Raw genomic sequence first — 17,294 nt, 5'->3', positions numbered from 1 at the left:
ACGAGGAAGGAGGTGAGCGCAGCGTGTCTACACTGTAGACAAGATGGAAAGAAGAACAAAGATTAGATAAGCCGCCCGGTGACCGCCAAGGAGCAAATCTGTAGTTAATACTTTCAGAGTGCTCAAGAGACAGGCTTGTTCGTATTCCATCTTCCCCGCCACACCTGTCTCATGCGCTGGCCTGGCAGAGTACGCGGCCTTCTCTCCCATAGAATCCTTATTATCAGCCAGCGCACTGAACACACTAGAGGTAGAAGATAATGACACATGCCAGATACCTTCTAGCGGGGCCCGTCTGCACTCCCGACGAAAGGGACATATGTCATACATCAGCGACTGGCATGGAGAATGTCGGTGGATGATGACAATAGGAACAAGCACGAGACTTCGTTGAATGTGATTACTCATCCCCTTCAGTAGATATTGTGTGCATTTCCTCTTTGGGTCGGGTATATCTATCCATTCCCCTGCCTTCCGTCATATGCCACGGCCAGAGACATATGAACGGAAGACTTACCCGAAATCCTAATTGATTCGATCCATGGACCGGAAAATCTCAAATATCACTCTCTCTGGGAATGGGGACAAGATCGTACGACGTGTGTGTAGCCTGGACTGTGCTTTTTGGTAGTTGGAGAGATGGTGTAGAAGGAGTTACTCGTTACTCTAGCTCTGGGTTAGGTGTTGTCATTATGAAGATATTGTAAATCCCCATGCCGCGTTCAAGTTGAAACCTATTCATAAAATTCTTATAACCTTATTATCATGCGGTCATTCCTAGATCATCATCAGCTTTTTCTTGGCTATATAAGAGTCAACCCATCCCCGAAACCTCTTCACACCCACTCAACCCCCCACGCCAGACATTCAAGTTTCTTTTCAAGGTAGCATAGCTTTTAATGTCCTACTCCGATTATTGTACCGTCATTGTGGACCTTGACAAGATGATTTCCATTACCATTTCGTCCGACACCGTTGCTGATTCTCTTTCGTATGATGAGCTCATACAAGCTATAACTGACCTCGCACGAGTCAAAGTCGAAGCCGAGAGATATTCGATGTGGTTGGTTGGAGTTATGGTCAAAATGCTTTGTTTCCTCTTCCTGTCCCCTCTTATCGTTGGCTTCTTCAAACCATTTATCGGTAAGACTATCCCGAAGTAAAATTCTAGCTTGAAAAACATCTGGATCCCTAGTGGATCTGATCCTTCTCGTGGAAAAAGAAACTCACATACAAGTTACAGAAGATGCTTCGACTGCATCAAAAACGACCGGGGCCAGCAACTCGAGCCGCGATACCAAACCACACCTCAGACAGATAACCGACCACAAGAACACTCGCCGAGATTCTCCCTGTGTGTGTCTGACTATGATAGGCAGAAATACTCCTTGCCCACAGCACAGATCATGATACAACCATGTCATTGCCTCCGCTGCTAGAGCCGAGCTCAGACAGAGCAACAACTATTGGGAAGCCCGCAGAGATATCGAGTGTGCGGGCTCCATTGCTGGGATAACCAAGGAATGGTAGAACGGCTATTTGCTTTCCCTAGTCCAGGGTTTTGGATCTAATACTGGGTCTATTGTTTTTGGCTTGATGTCTGATATGGCGTGAATCTCTGTTTCTTGAATGCTCCTCCTAGTAGCATACCAGATCTAGATATTTTATCTTGTGCTGGGGTTTAAAATTTCCGATTTTTTGAACTGCTTAATCTTTACGTAGATAGTAACTGTAGGCTCTGTGAGCTCTTAAAGACGTTTACTTTGGTTGATTCCGAAATATCCATCAATCATGTACTACACTGACTGAATCTGTTGGACTGGGCTCCGGAGGTGTAGATGTAGCGCACAGGGTGTTCGCAGCAGATTTTATAGATCTTTCTTCGCGAATACACCTTGTTAGTTAGCTGGCTGGTTGAAGAATCTTGGGGACTTATTAGAGACATCTGCGAATATTGAATGCTAAATCTGGTTAGATCAAAGGGGGAGAGACAAACAACAATATCTCGAACTTTGTCAGGCAGAATATGCAATGAATTGATGAACAGAACACTGATTAATATAACGAATCTATCTGCCGGCTCCGTCCTCTCCTTCAATCCACTGAACAGCCAGCTAAGTCTAACAAGCAACTTAAAGGGTAACATGAAATCGAACGAAAAAAGGTATCAATACTAGCATTAATGAGAGATTTTGGAAAGGAGAACACGACTAGAAGGCAGATCCATCAACTAGCGGCGCCACCTTATCCAAGAATAGGTTCTTGCGGAGCATGTGTACCAGGAAACCTGGAATCTTGAAGTTCCCTAGATGGCCGGTGCCTGTTTTGCGGCCGATTTGGAGACCGAGACCTATAGTGTATTGCATTAGTTAGTGGGACTTATCAACCAGGAAACCGATTATTCAAGATGGGTAGAGGAAAAATTGAATGGAGTAAGTCAAGAAAGATCAAAACAGGTGACAGATGAGGTAAGGGAGGGAATATATGAAGGACCTACCCTTCGGGCCCAGTTTGTACTCCACCGGCTGCTTCCCACCGAGCACCAAGACAATATTCTTTGCCAGGTGAGTCGACTGCTTATCAACGAACATGACCTGCGGGGGTTCGAGGTTCGAAACGTCCCCAATGGCAAATACGTTGGGTTGTCCGCTCACGCGGAACTGCTGGTCCACTTTCACGAAACCCTTGTCGTCAAGGTATGAGGCGGGGATATAGGAGCTGTTCGGCAGCACACCGTATGTGGGGATGTACATGTCCGTGAGTATCTTCTCGCCGGATGAGAGAGTGAGTTCAATTTGGCCGGAGGAAATGGGAGATGATGATACGACTTTCGTGGAGAGCTTCACTTCCACAGCGAGTCGATGGAGGATGTCGCTTGCGACTTTGGAGACGCTGGGGATCGCGGAGTCGAGGACTCGAGTGGCGGATGTGAGCTGAATTGTTTGTTGAAGTCAGTGTGTGTTGAGATCCTGTTGTGGAAGAGAGGGAAGTATACCAGGATGGTTCGCTTTTGTTTCCCATACTCGAACGCCAGCTCACCAGCCGTTTCGACGCCCGTGGGTCCGGCGCCGCCGATAACAATCGTCTTTGCCTTCCTCGCCTGCTCTTGGTAGCCATGCAGAGCTTCTCTAGTCTTCTCGGTGGTGTCGAGTGTCTTGAATGGGATGTCGCCGGCGGTGCGCGACCCAGTAGCGAGGACCAGGTAGTCGTAATCGAGTGTCCGCTCGCCGGATTCGTCTATGATCTCGACCGTCTTAGTTTCAAAGTCAAGACTCTGCGCGCGCCCGGTGATGATCTCATATTGGCTGTTCTTATACTGTTTGAAGCCCGCCGCGATGGGCAAGAATATTTTCTCATCGCTTATTTGGCCGGGGAGGATTGCCCGGGGGGCGGCGACGTTCCAATAGAAGTGAGTGTTAGGCGAGACGAGAGTGATCTTGACTGGACCGGCCTTCGCAGACTGTTTGAGAATGCGATGGGCAGTGCTGATCCCCGCGAAGGAGCCACCTAGGATGACGATCTTCTTCATTGGTCCGGTTGCCGGTGGAGGAAGCTCAGCGAAATAGTTGATAGTGAGAAAGTGAAAAACAGTAGTGAGACCATGTTGCACGATGCTGGCGAGCAGACGGAGAATATATACCATGATGAAGACTACAGGAGAGATGAAGAGTGACAAACGTCAGGAGAGAAAGTCAGTTATAAGTCCTGTCAAACAAGACAAATGCCTATGGGCCTATCTAGATCCCCGGTGCCTGAGGCTAATAGCGGCAGCCTGAAGGATCGGGCGCCAATCACGGTCCGTGACGCGGACTGCAGCCAATCAGCGGTCTGAGCGCCCACGAATCTGCCGCTGTCATAAACCAATGACAGGCCGGAGCGCCGAGACATGAACCTACAAGGAATCCAAAAGCGACGAGAGGCGCCGAAAAGTCTTCCTGCAACCACGGAAGTCTTGTTCCAAGTCTGTGTTTCACCACGAATGGTGCTGCTAAACGCGCCCGCGGCCAATGGCAGACAGCCTGCTGATTGATAGTGTCAATGACAAAGCACGCTGGCGCAATTGATGTGCGCCTGGCAACAATAAGTGGCGATGATAAATCATTCTTCTACCCCAAGAACGAGACCGGAATATTACTCAGGACATTATGCAATGCTTATTTACCCCTTTCAATCCATTTGTCAGCCCATTTGCTAATCATTCCGGGATGTCTTGAGATCCTTGATCTCTAAGATGCCCAACTTGGGCCGATCGACGGATACACAGGACTCAGTGAAGTAGAAGGTTGTTGGTTAGATCCAGAGTGCTTGCCCACGTGAGGCTGAGAGGGTCCGTTCTTTTCCTCCAAATCTCTTCTAGAATGGGTAAAACCTTCCCTCGATGCTCCAGCAGCGGATCCAGCAATATCGGCGACGAGAACACACTCCGGAAAAACTGCTCGTCTTCTGATCGGGCGACGGTGCCGATTACATACAGCGGCGCGACTAAGCTAGGTAACACATTGGGCGGAATCTGAGTTTGGAGGATCCGCATGACCTCTGAAATCGTCGGGCCTAATAGTTCCAAGGCCTGGAAATCGTGCGTGACAAGGTGGAGGTATATCGACGCCATGCAAGCAAACACATGGGTGACGAGGGTGCACGGGTCCAAGATAGCATTGAACATCTTCGAATTCCCGTCTGAGAGACTGAACCCTTCCAAGCCTCCTTGGGCCAGGCCACACTGGATATCCCGCTGAATATCGCCGATCGTCTGTTCAAATTCCGAGCAGAGAGCATTGCCGTGCTGCAAGGCCTGCACTTTATGCGCGTGCAGTGCAGAAATGCGACCTATCTGAACCATGGCCCAGTTTTTACAACCCATAATACCCTCGAGCTGAATCTGCGCATCCGGTCCGATCACAGTAGCATGGCAGGACAGCAATTCCGGTGCGGTTCCTGCCGTGATGGAAGAGATAATGTCCAGCCAAAGTATCGTGCCCGTCAGGAATCTGAAAGAAACCACCTGTTCTGTCACTACAGGCTCTCCTTCCGGTAGAGGGAGGTCGTCGTCTAAGATGTGCCTGGACCTTCCCTCCATTCCGAAACAACTGAAATGATGGCCATGAGCCGCTGAGACCATGTTCGTCGCTGCGCGAAGATGTACTTTCCATACATTCCCTTGTCCCGTGAACAGCTGTGCGAATGATCATTAGAATCTCACAACCTGTAAAGCAAAAAAGAAGATACCTCAAAGAACACCAGCTGGACGACCGAGGCCGCAATGCCCAACCCCTTACTTTTATCCAGAGACAGCATCTGCAAAGACAAACTGGCAGCTTTCAATGCCTGTTGAAACTCCTTTAGACAGATCTCCAAATGCTTCTCCTGCTCCACCAAACCAGCCACCTGACACGGGTGGTGGATGTTAAATATCATCTTCCGGCGATGGTAAGAACTGACCGCAAGAGTGGCATGGTAGAGAGGTTTTGTCCGAAGTAGTAGAGCTAGTAACCATCCTCGCCCTCCCTCAAAAGGGCCGGGTTTATACATTGGATGCTGTAGCGGGAAGACATTATCTAAGAAGTGCATCAACAAAACCGACTCGGTCGCCGATGATGGGAATATGGATTCCGCTATCGATTCATCCTGAGTGGTCTGGGACGCCGGAGAGCTCTATAAACACACATTAGAGAATTTCAATGGCACGAATGTCACACTCACATCCAGCGCAGTTAGCAGCACGTGAGCTGCCTCGTCCTGCGAAGAGCCATTATCCGAAGGGGGATTCACAACATGCGTGCCATTGGAGACAGGACTAGATGAGGAACTCTCCCCCGAGCCATTCATCGGCTTCGGTGCAATCTTAGCGACCGCACCAGATCGCCTCGGGAAGACCACGGGAACCTTGCGCCGAGACGTGCGCTTGACGGTCTGTTTGAGGTCATTGGCGACGGCGCGCTCCTGGTCACCATGATCCATCCACTCGGGCTTCGGGCCATACCCGTAGCATGGGATGGAAAGCGAATCACAAGTCGAGCAGTAGGGCCGGCCCTCGTCGCATTTTTTCTTGCGCAGGCGACACGTCCAACAGCCCTGCTTATTGCGGAGTAGAGCTTTCATGGTGACTGGATGGAGAATCTATCGGCGGGTCCGATAGGGTCTTAGCGATGCGATGTATGTGGATCGTTGCAGAGAGTACACCGTATGTGTTGGGGCTAGAGGGGTCAGTAATATGTCCGCATGGACATGTTCGGCATTTGACAGTGAAGCTACCTAGGTCGTTGGTAAGCTTGAGGGAATAAAGCCGGGGTGAGACTAAGCCAAGCCAAGCGTTCCGGTGGCGATGGATGAGCCTTTTAGTCAGCGGCATTGATAAGGATGGCAATCCCGGTAGTTAACGGTGGAATCCTACTAATTACAGTTCATTAGCCTGGTGATTTTCATTTCATATGGAAATTCCATACGTACATTGGAGGATAATCGTTCCTTTTATAGCATCACACTATCTCATCTACATGCAACCAGTATATAAACCACCCCATATGGATTAGTTAATGAGAAAGTCCTCTTTGCTGGGCATCTTTTAGATAATGAAAATATCGAGGCTGGCTGCGCTTCCTCAATATTTTCCCCCATTTTATCCATGGGAATACAGTGAGTGTATACCCAAATCCAATAAACGCAGCCAAAATAAAAGCGTTCTGATATTGCAAATCGAGCACCCAGGGGGTGAACCTGCGATTGTCAGCAGAATGCGTCGCAAGCTCTTAGATTCTAACACATACCCATAGGAACACGCGAAGAAAATGGTGTTTCGAATGATGATAACCGTAACAAGAGCCTCGGCTCCAAGTTCTGAATAGCAATCGATGCAATATGTGACCCATATCTGGGACCCGGCTGTCGTTATAAACGAGATGGTTCCCATTGCGAACACGAGTCCAAACCAGTGAATGCCATGGTATGCACCCACTCCCCAGAGAATGCATCCAAATGGCAGGAGCACTAGGCAAACAAGAAAAAGCCATAGTCGATGCTCTGCCTCCATGACACCTTTGTTTCGGCGCGCGAGTCGAATAACGAGCCGGTCTCCGAAAATACCAACATAGCCGGATCTAAAAAGGTCACCTTTAGTGGAATTTCAAAGGAAGAACGGTCAAGGAAGACTCACGCTAAGGTAGTTCCTATAAGAGGTGCGATGAAAGTAATCCCGACAGCTGCTGTGGAAAAGTTGTATGGCTCACCAGAGAACACGAGGGACTCGGTTGCATTTAGGATTGCCAGCCAGAGGATGTATACGCCGTAGGAGAAACCAGCATAAAATATCACAGGGAAGGAGAGGAAAATGATTGGTCTGATCATGCGTTGAGCAAGCTGATTCTTATGATGCAAATTCTCCACTTGGAATGGTAGGAGGCGACGCCAGTAGCTCTTATCTGGGATGATGGTTTGCCCACTTTGTTCTTCATTAGACCCAGCAGTAGAGCCACCAGATTTATCAGCTCCGCTACTTTTGTGAGTTTTTAAGGGGCTCTCAGAACAAGGCCCTAGGGTATGGGCTTCTCCTGTCGGCTCACGATGGTAGTTGGTTTCTTCCATAAAGAAGAAACAAAAGATAAACGTAAACCCACAGAAGATTGCGCACCAATACTTCGTCATTAGCATCATCCATAAGAAACAGGAGCTTCGAAACTCACAAATACCCAGCGCCAGCCCTGTCCCATGTTGATGAATCCCATGATCAGTGGTGCAATTCCATTGCTATACCCAAGAGCCAGGGCGTATACAGCCATATAGCGACCTCGTTCGTGGGTGAAGAACTACCGTGGCGATCAGAATAAAAATGACAGTCTTCTCAGAGGTACTCACCACATCAGAGACACTGATCTCCGGAAGTGACTCCATAGGAGATCCAAAGAAACCCTGCAGAATCTTTGCGGCAATCCATTGTCCATTTGACTTGGTATATGGCTGCCATATCATAATTCCCTACTGAGCTTAGCCAGTTGTTGTTGACTTAATGCTTTCACTTTCCGAGAACTCACTAATGTTCCAAGAAGAGTAATCAGATACACCGGACGCTTTCCATACTGGAGTGCAACCGCCTGCCAAAAGATACATCCCCAGCCCAGAAGCAGAAACTATACCAGGTCAGTATTATTTAGTGTGACGGATGGTTCAATTACCATGTACCCTGTCCCTGCATTGAGATTTCCCAAACTAAGGCCAGTGACACGCGAAAGGGGGTCCAAGGTTGAATAGAGGGAGGATGAGCATATGCCTATCACGAGAACGTAGCTGCCATTTTATGGTCAGCGATGAAATTCCACTCTTATGACATAGGACATCGCACATGGCCATACAAAACGCCGATAGCAATTTCCTCGGGCGTGACCAGTTCAATGGATCGCCTGGGTGAATAGACGGGCTGGGGACCAGGATAATGTCACGCTCACTGCCACTTCCATGCCTGCCCCGTATCTGCCCGTCTAAATCAACCAGGTGCACCGTTCCCGGTATATTTGATGGGGCTTCTGACTCCATAATGGTGTGAGTGGGTTATAGCTGCATGAAAATGCCGGTAAGAAGTGGATATATGGGGATGCAGATAGCTCCACTCCTGTCCTTTTATAGCTGACCCGGAGAGAAGAACTCCTGAGGTCATCAGTACAACGCGACACATAGCCGTGCATTCTTTGTGTCTTGGCGATTGTCGGGATTGGCGGATAGCAAATCATTGGAGATAAGGCTACGGTTAAAACGAGGTGACTGGCTATGTTTGATAATGCAGACAAAGACGATCTGACATCAAGATACATCTAATTGGTCACGGCTATGTGGATTTCAGAGTATTCCACGCACGGTAGATCTGGTTGATATGCCACGGTTTCTTATTCGGGCAGTTAACCCCAGACTCGGGAATGGCATACCCCGCATATTCCTTCCTACCCCGCAACCACGTTGATACGGCTTTGTTGTTGATTTGATTTGCGTTCCTGGGCACTTAAATCACCTTCCTACTTGGGTAAATCTGCTATCTAGTGTCTCATGGTGTGGATCTGGGGTTGATAAGTTCCAACTTCTCATTTGGGCAGTTGACTTCGACTCAGGAGTAGCATGGCAATGTCCTTCGTACCCCGCAACGATTTTGATACTACTTTGATGGTCTTGGGAATCAACGGATCTTCTGTCAAAATGCGTGGTCTCTCTTAATTTACCTTCCTACCTGAGTAATTGTGAGATCTCGGACTTAGCGCATGACCGATATAGAAAGAATGTCACGGCGAAGATCAGCACAAGAAGGCGGAAGAAGAATGGGCGCATACAGGTACAGCTATAAAGGCTTCCAAAAGCACAGTTCAGTCTTGAACTTGACTTCCAGACTACTGCTCATCTATTGTCAATAGATAGAACCCTTAGAGGACCTCTTTTGTATTTTTCTTCACTTTACTATTTTCACTACCTTTTCCCTTTCAATGGCATCCACACGCGAGATTCTGCCTGTTAGACCTCTGCTTCAAATTACTGAAGAGGAGGTTATAGGTTATGTTGACCCTTGGATAGCCTCACCCGGAGAAACGGTTGATGTGAAGGTGAGTCAGATATACAAGTTCACATTGAATGACAGCTTAGCTCCATAACATTGACAGGTCTCTTCTACGCAATCCAAACTCGAATATCAACTTGTGCGTCTACTCGCCGGTTTGGACATGCCCCATGCACCACCGGCACAGAAAGAGGTCATTGAAAACGGTCCCAAAGGTCAATGTAGCGGCCACTTCCAGGCCGCGCACCCTGGCTCTTATGCAGAAGTTCAGGCATGGATGCGTGAGCCTCTCATGAACAAGGCTGAAGGGATCCAGGTTGAGGCCTTTGTTCAGCCATGGATGCTCAACGCTCCCTATCTCCAGGCATTGGTGTCTACACTGGACGTCACAACCAAGTCGGGGTTCCTTGTAGCACTGAGCTCTGAAAATCACTTTGTGATTTGGATTGGAACTGGATCTAGCGTTGAAATTCTCTCTGTTCCTTTCAACCCTCGCTCTCAACGGTGGTTCCAATTTAAGCTCGTCATCCGTGGAGCCTCCGTCAATCTATCGGTCAACCATGTCGCAAACCATCTTGAAAAGATTCCAGACCATACAACCTTCGAAACCAAACTTACAACTTCGGCTCAACTGAATTCATGTACCCCTCTATTATTGGCAGCCACCCGTGCAGCAACACCCTCCCAGTATACTGACCGTCCGACGCACTTCTTCAACGGTCGACTCGATGGTCCGAGTTTGAAGGCACTTGGCCCACAAGATTGGGACCTTGCGAGATACGACTTCTCTATCGATATCTCCAGCGACGAAATTGTAGACATATCCGGATGCGGCTTGCATGGACGGCTGATAAACGCACCTACACGTGCTGTCCGAGGCCACGATTATGGCCATCATTCTGTCGGCACGGAGTGGACCACTGCTACCAGCGGTTTTGGGGCTATTCATTTTCACGAAGACGATCTGGACGACGCTGCTTGGGACACCAGCTTTCAGCTCACGATTCCACAGCATCTCCGCTCTGGGGCCTACGCAGTTGAAATCTGGGACGAAAAGCGCACACTTCATGATTATATTGTCTTCTTTGTGCGTCCAAAAGAGGTTCGGCCACAGGCTAAAACTGCTTTCGTTTTCTCAACCTTTACGTACCTGGCATACGGAAACGAGCACATGTACGACGAGACCAAGTCCACCCATATCTCTTTCCCGGAAGGAGTTCAGCTCCTGCGTTCAGACAATTACGACCGCATGGTCCGTCGCTCTGACCTTGGTCTCGCCATTTATGATCTTCACAGCGACGGATCTGGTGTTGTTTATAGCTCTTCAAAGCGGCCGCTGCTGAACATGCGACCTGACTATGTTCATTGGGGATTCGAGCGACCACGCGAGTTCTCCGCCGATTTGCTCATGGTTGGATTCTTAGAGAAGATACTAGGCGATGGGTATGATATTCTCACGGACCACGACCTGCATTTACGTGGGGTGTCGGCACTGGCCAACTATGACTGTGTCATCACCGGATCTCACCCGGAATACCCATCTATGGAATCTTTGGACGCCTACGAAGGGTTTGCAAAGCTCGGAAAATATCTGATGTACACTGGAGGAAACGGGTTCTATGTAAGAAGCCGTCTTTCATAATGCCTATCACAGCACTAACATGGCCTTTTCTTTTTAACAGTGGCGCTCAGCTACGGATCCCAACCGACCGCACCGCATGGAAGTCCGTCGTGCAGATGTCGGTGCGCGCACACATGAGCTCCCGGCTGGTGAGCGCTACCACTCTGTAAACGGTGGCGGGCTAGGAGGTCTGTGGCGATCACTGGGCCGCTCCCCTAACCTCTTGTTTGGAATCGGAAGCTGTGCATCCGGTAAGGGCCCCGGACGGCCTTTCATTCCAACGGCCGAAGCAACCAACAACTCAGCCTTCTCATGGCTGTGGAAGAACATGGACTCGTCCTCCCGACAACTCCTCGGTAAATGCGGACTCGCAGGCGGTGCAAGCGGCGACGAATTGGACCGGATGGATTTCTCCATCGGAACACCGAGCAACGCGGTGTTGCTGGCACGCAGTGAGAGACATGATGATCATTTCATGTTGTTCAACGAAGAGTTGATTTTTCCCATGATTGGGACCCTGGGGTCCGAGACCGAGCTTGTCAGGAGTGATATTGTCTATTATGAGACGAACGCAGGAGGAGCGGTGTTTAGTGTGGGAAGCATAAACTGGAACAACTCGCTGGCTTGGGATAATTATAGCAACGATATTGCTCAGTTCACGGAGAACGTTCTTCGGGAGTTTTTGAGGCGGGCACAGTCGACTGACTGCTGAAATTTGCAGTATCTGTATCAATCAGTCAAATCAATCCCAATTCTACTATTAACCCTCTACCGGCACACGCCCACATTACTATCCGGCTTGGTCAGCCACCGGTCCCGTCGTTCCTGCAGTAGGAATTAGAGAAACAGCTCGTTGTGGTCAGAAAAAAGCTCAGCGTGGTCAGGATTTGGCTTGGCATTTCTCTGACCACGCTGAACTCTGTCGATCCTGGGACCTCAGTGGTCACAGAATACTCTACCCACGATGAGCTTCGCATAAGTGCGGGTATTGTATAATAGAACTATGCACCCACCTTCTTAGGCACCACTACCACCACTACTGCTCCTACTGCCCCTAAGCACTACTAAACACTACTAAACACTACTAAGCACTCTACCTAGGTACTGGATGGTAGTGGCGCTTAGGAGCAGTAGGAGCAGTAGGAGCAGTAGGAGCAGTAGGAGCAGTAGGAGCAGTAGGAGCAGTAGGAGCAGTAGGAGCAGTAGAAGCAGTAGAAGCAGTAGGAGCAGTAGGGGTGGTAGTGGTGCTTAGGGGCATAGAGGGTATTTAGTCAGGAATTTTATAAAAAAATATCAGCATAGCTAGACAGATTTAAAAATGAAGTATCAGCGTAGATAAAAATTCTACTCACGCCGAGCTTTTTCCTACCCACGCACGCTAAGCTATAAGTCCGTAGAGGTTTCACTATCATATATACGCGTATCCAACACCATTTCTCACACAATCTCTTAATTATGGAGATTGAATTCTTATATCATGAAGGGAATTTATAACATTCCAGACTAAGTAGAGCGCTACATAGCTCTACATTCTATCACGAGCTTAGCAAAAGATAGATACACCTCTATCTACTAATATAAGAGGGTAGTAGATAGTCTACTCTCTCATATGAACCAAAGGACTAACATTAAATTTCCATGGGGCTCATTATCTAACCCGCTATATATAGTGCTGTACTACGTTAGGGCGAGCTTACCTATCTCTAGGCTTTTATAATCGCGGTAACGAGCGCCCTTGAGGCCCTAATAATAAGGAGCTTCTCGAGATCGCAAAAATACTACTAGGATTTCTAATCTTTCTAACGATATTATTAAGCGGTCTGCTTTATTAGTAAAAGAGCTATCCCTTCAAGATACTCCACCACCAGGACCGGTGACTAACTAAGCCAAATGGGCACGTAGGGATGGATGTGTGGATAGCCGGAGGGGTGTGCCGGTAGAGTGTTCCTTCTATTAACCTGATGATTCTGCGACGTGTCTGCTAATGCGGTGAACGAGAATTAAGGTTAGAAATTGAATCAGATAGATTGAGAGGATTGAATTATCTATGACAGATATGCATGCTCCGCGGGATAACTTCAACTCCCACTGTTGTCCAATATCACCACATAGGGTGCACGCCAGTATTTACCAATTCGTAGCCGCAAGAATATCAGCGGGACAGAATCGACCAATTCTGAGATATCAAGAAAGAAGGTAAACCCGAATACGCCCAACAGGAAATACCCTCGCAGGCCGTGAAAGGAGCCACATTTGGAGCTTTTATAGAACGAGGTATCTCGCAAGTGCTTAGAGTCCATGAGGTAGGTGAAGGACATGAAATATCTTATGCTATGATGTATGATGTATAGTATGTAAGGAATAGTTGTGAGCTGGTGACGAAGAACGATAAGGCTGTCAAGCATATGGAGCGAACATTGTTCGATTCGAATTTTTCGCGGACCAATTCCATGGTGATAGGTATTCTTGGGGCAGTGGAGATGGGGGAAGATCCTATGGACTGCAGGGACTTCGTAGGGTAGGTGCCCACGAGGTGTACATACGTGTACGACCCCGGATAGGTAGTATTAAACCGAGTAGTATGACCCGAGCTAAAGATATGACCTTGGTTGCTATTACGTCTGGAGAAGTAGGTGAGGCTATTCACAGATGACATGGTTGCCTAGTCGAGTAGGAATGGGGACGTCATCAAGATGGGCGTGTCGAGAACTTACTCATCCTAACATATTTTTCGGAACCACATCGCCGATTGTCTACCATGTTTATGGTACCATTTAAAAAGCAAATATGCTTCTCAAAATTGCTGACAAGACTCCATACCTAAGATATATTTTACCCACCACCTCCATAGTTCATTACAACAGCGAAAAGGAACTACATCTACATCAAGAGGAGCCTCAATTCAACGCATGTACATGCATACATAAAATTCCAACCTACCTACATATTCCAGTAACACTTGGTAGAACCTTACGTTGTAGGACGTAGGCCCGCCCCCTCCCCCCTTACGTCCGGAAGACGCCACCTACGATCCCCGAAAGCCAAATCCAGATTGGCTCGAGCATCGTTTCTCGATTCGTTTGTGTGTACTCCTTGTTGGCATCCCGAGAAGGGGGTGGATTATTGACTGGTCAGATTGTTTGTTTGACGGAGGGGCTGGTTCTGGTTATGGAGTTACAGACTGGAGTACCATCGTAGTGGTTAAGGTTGGGTTGGGTTGGGTTGGGTTGGGTTGGTTAGGCTACTATCCATCTCTCTATGTATCCATGATCTATTAATTGTCCGAGTTTATTTTCATTGTTTTTCTTCACTCCATTTTCTTGTGTTCTGGTGTTCTTCCGTTTGTGGCGGTAAGTCGGAGATAGAGTTCGGGTTATTGGGTTCTATCGATTTTCGTCGGAGTCGTTGTGTAACGTTTTCATCTGTGGGATTCCGTGTCCGCGTCCTTGCGTTTCTGGGAATAGAGGCTGTAGACATACGGGGTTATCCGTAGTTCTATTTGGGTTCGGTCCTTGCTTGCATGCATCGCCCTTTTTCTTATATTATTTGTTTTTTGTTCTTCTTTGAGGGAAGAAAATGTTTGAAGGGGTGGAAGGGGTTAGGAACTATGTAGTAGATAAGTGGGCGGTTACGGATACTTGCTCGAACTAGCTATTTATCTATCGAATTTAATCTATAATTCATATTGAATTGGTTGGCGTTTGGATGGTTGGGCAGGTATTTATCTAGAGGTGGGAAGATGATCACTGGAGGTGGAAAGGGCAAATCTGTTCTGACTAACTTATTCAGCTCCTCGTATGAAGAGATTCTAGACTGAGGACTCGGTGTCCTCGGATCTATTATTGGTTTAGATGTTCTTTTTTCGGACGGCTGGGGAGGGAAAGTTGAAAGCTGAAGGACGGGTCTTGAACTCCACTTATAGATTTCCAGCCCGAATAATGGCATGCCATTTTCCACTTTCCAGCATTCAGTGATCCACTCGGCGTGTGATTGTGACCGTGACGCAAATCCAATGTTCTGTCAAATTTATCCTTGGACGGAGTAGACGTGAAGCTCATCCCCGGGGCAGTATCTACATAGGGGCTAGTCTGAGCAGATCGACTGATAATCGAGTCAGACCGAAGTATCCAGAGCCTGTCAATTGAATTGACTTCAAAGTTCAAACTTGTCAGTTGTCGCTGTCCTGAAGTTGATGGCGCGGCCCACGGACCGTCTTGTCGGATCATCCTTTACCGATCTGGAGAGGTTGAGTGCCGACGGATGGGTCGGCTGTAGTGCGTACACGTAGCAAGTGGTTCCAGAGGATTGCTTGTGGCGAGTTGGTCTTGTTGGAGATGTATTCAATACTATGGATAGAACATAAACTAGCGATGTACTGTAGTATTAATTGTCCATTATCAGTCAGAAAATGAGGGCAACATAATTATACTACAGACGGGTCCTAGTGCCCTCGTGTACCCCCTAAAGTATCCTCGGGCGGGACAGGCGGAAAGTCCAACGGCTCGATGCGTTTAATTACGATCGGAAATTCGTGGAATTGGGCCAGTCTGGTAAGTTGACTTCCCCCCCCCCCCTTTTTTTTTCTGTTTGTTTTTGGAGGAATTGTTGTATGGTGCAGAGATAGCGATCGACAAGGTCGACTCATCTTTGGATTTGGGACAGACAGAGAGAATAGAACGGTTAGACCGGTAGAACCATAACTATCTGTAGACAGGAACCGTAAGGCACCCCGTGTGGCAGGCGAATGGATCATGCAATTCGACTAATTAAATTAAATTGGCCCGATCGCTGGTGGAGAAGGGCCAGGAACAAGACCGAGAATATGAGAGAGAATGCGAGAGAGAGAGGGCGAAACATCCACGTTCCAAGGTCCCTAAACCCTCACGTTCCAGTGGTTCGGTCTGGGCTGCATCTGCATCTGCATTCGATTTCTATTTCTATTTCTATTTCTATTTTCATTTGTTTTGTTTTGAACTTTGATTCGGCCTGCAGACCACTTTCAAACCGGAATCCAGCCGGTTTGTCTACATTGTTTGACGACAACGCCCTGGATGTCATGTCATGTCAATTCCCATCGGTGGTCCTCCATAGTTCATTCCTGCGGTGGGACCCGCTCGACAATCGAAGCACCGGCTGTATCACCATCCCAGTCAAGCTTCCCCATTCATACTGGCGTCGGAGAAGAAAGAAGAAATTGGCAATGGGGGGACCATGTTGAAACTTGAAACAGAAACCCGAGGCCACATGTCTGACTGGCTGCGTTCTCCAGTAGGTTATTTTAGAACTGGTCGGATTCCCGTCGCCTCGTCTATATTATTGATTCTTGAAGGTAGGACGGGGATTCTGGCAGCATGCAGGGTGGAGATTGAATGCACGTCTTCTGTACGGATACTCCGGGTTGTCGGACTCAGTCCCAGACAGACAAGGACCGAACTTGGTGGTAACACGGAGTTTGGGCCCATGTTTCCACTGCTGTCTGCTGTTCCCTTCCAGTAGGATCCATGCATGCAATTCTCCGTCAAAAGGCTCGATCCCTGGCTTTCATCCGCAACGAACCGTGGAACAGCAGGCCAAGGTTCCGGCGGTGCGGGCAGCCGTCCCTGTCCTGCATGGACTGGATAAAACGCTCAATAGTCTCATGAACGGGGATAGAGAGACAGACAAAGACAGAGAGCAGACAGCTCGCCATAACTAGAGAACTCCTTAGAAGGAGGAAGGGGAAGCCCAGCTTGCCGATCCGGGCCTAGGCCTGACTCCAATTTCCCCTGGCGTCGTTGCCAAACGACCAACCGTGGGATGGCGATGCTTTTCAGATGTTCTCCTCTCCTGTCTATTTTTAAGCCGCCCAATATTGGGGACATGCCTTTCTGGATCTCGGGGATTTGATGGTGAGACAGAAGTACGGTACAGATACTTACTGCATAGTTCTCACCCTGTAGAGTATTCTCTCTGTTTGTCCTGTAGGAGTATAAGAAGCGAGCGTTCCTGGATTAATTACGCCCCTCTTTTTAGCTTCCTCCACTTGAACAGCCTCCGGTTCGCTTGAACTTTGATGCCACCAATGAACTTTAGTGCGGGTTCAGGAGAACGTCCGGAGAGCATCGCGATAGCCTGAGTGAGAGCAGGAGTCTCTAACCCCAGACCTGT

At 48.3% G+C, this 17,294-nt stretch overlaps 4 protein-coding genes across 4 annotated transcripts; 2 read left to right on the top strand and 2 right to left on the bottom strand.

Moving 5' to 3' along the window:
* Positions 1 to 832: 832 nt before the first annotated feature.
* Positions 833 to 1,492, top strand: LDX57_003012 (uncharacterized protein). The gene is made up of 2 exons (XM_046084651.1): positions 833 to 1,143; positions 1,244 to 1,492. The coding sequence occupies exons 1-2, from the start codon at positions 900 to 902 to the stop codon at positions 1,408 to 1,410; spliced, it is 411 nt and encodes a 136-aa protein (XP_045940614.1). The 5' UTR covers positions 833 to 899; the 3' UTR covers positions 1,411 to 1,492.
* Positions 1,493 to 2,210: 718 nt separating this feature from the next.
* On the bottom strand, positions 2,211 to 3,643 carry LDX57_003011 (NAD(P)/FAD-dependent oxidoreductase; the record flags this gene model as incomplete). The annotated part of the gene is made up of 3 exons (XM_046084650.1): positions 2,211 to 2,350; positions 2,498 to 2,933; positions 2,996 to 3,643. 3 exons carry the CDS (start codon positions 3,641 to 3,643, stop codon positions 2,211 to 2,213), a joined length of 1,224 nt encoding a protein of 407 aa, XP_045940613.1.
* Positions 3,644 to 4,267: 624 nt separating this feature from the next.
* On the bottom strand, positions 4,268 to 6,099 carry LDX57_003010 (Zn(II)2Cys6 transcription factor; the record flags this gene model as incomplete). The annotated part of the gene is made up of 3 exons (XM_046084649.1): positions 4,268 to 5,173; positions 5,227 to 5,652; positions 5,701 to 6,099. 3 exons carry the CDS (start codon positions 6,097 to 6,099, stop codon positions 4,268 to 4,270), a joined length of 1,731 nt encoding a protein of 576 aa, XP_045940612.1.
* Positions 6,100 to 9,689: 3,590 nt separating this feature from the next.
* Positions 9,690 to 11,859, top strand: LDX57_003009 (N,N-dimethylformamidase beta subunit family domain-containing protein; the record flags this gene model as incomplete). The annotated part of the gene is made up of 2 exons (XM_046084648.1): positions 9,690 to 11,147; positions 11,209 to 11,859. 2 exons carry the CDS (start codon positions 9,690 to 9,692, stop codon positions 11,857 to 11,859), a joined length of 2,109 nt encoding a protein of 702 aa, XP_045940611.1.
* Between the last annotated feature and the right edge of the window lie 5,435 nt (positions 11,860 to 17,294).

The sequence above is a fragment of the Aspergillus melleus genome (genome assembly GCF_016097325.1).
Source record: "Aspergillus melleus strain CBS 546.65 chromosome Unknown contig2, whole genome shotgun sequence".
NCBI lineage: Eukaryota > Fungi > Ascomycota > Eurotiomycetes > Eurotiales > Aspergillaceae > Aspergillus > Aspergillus melleus.
This window is presented reverse-complemented; position numbering and strand designations above follow the sequence as displayed.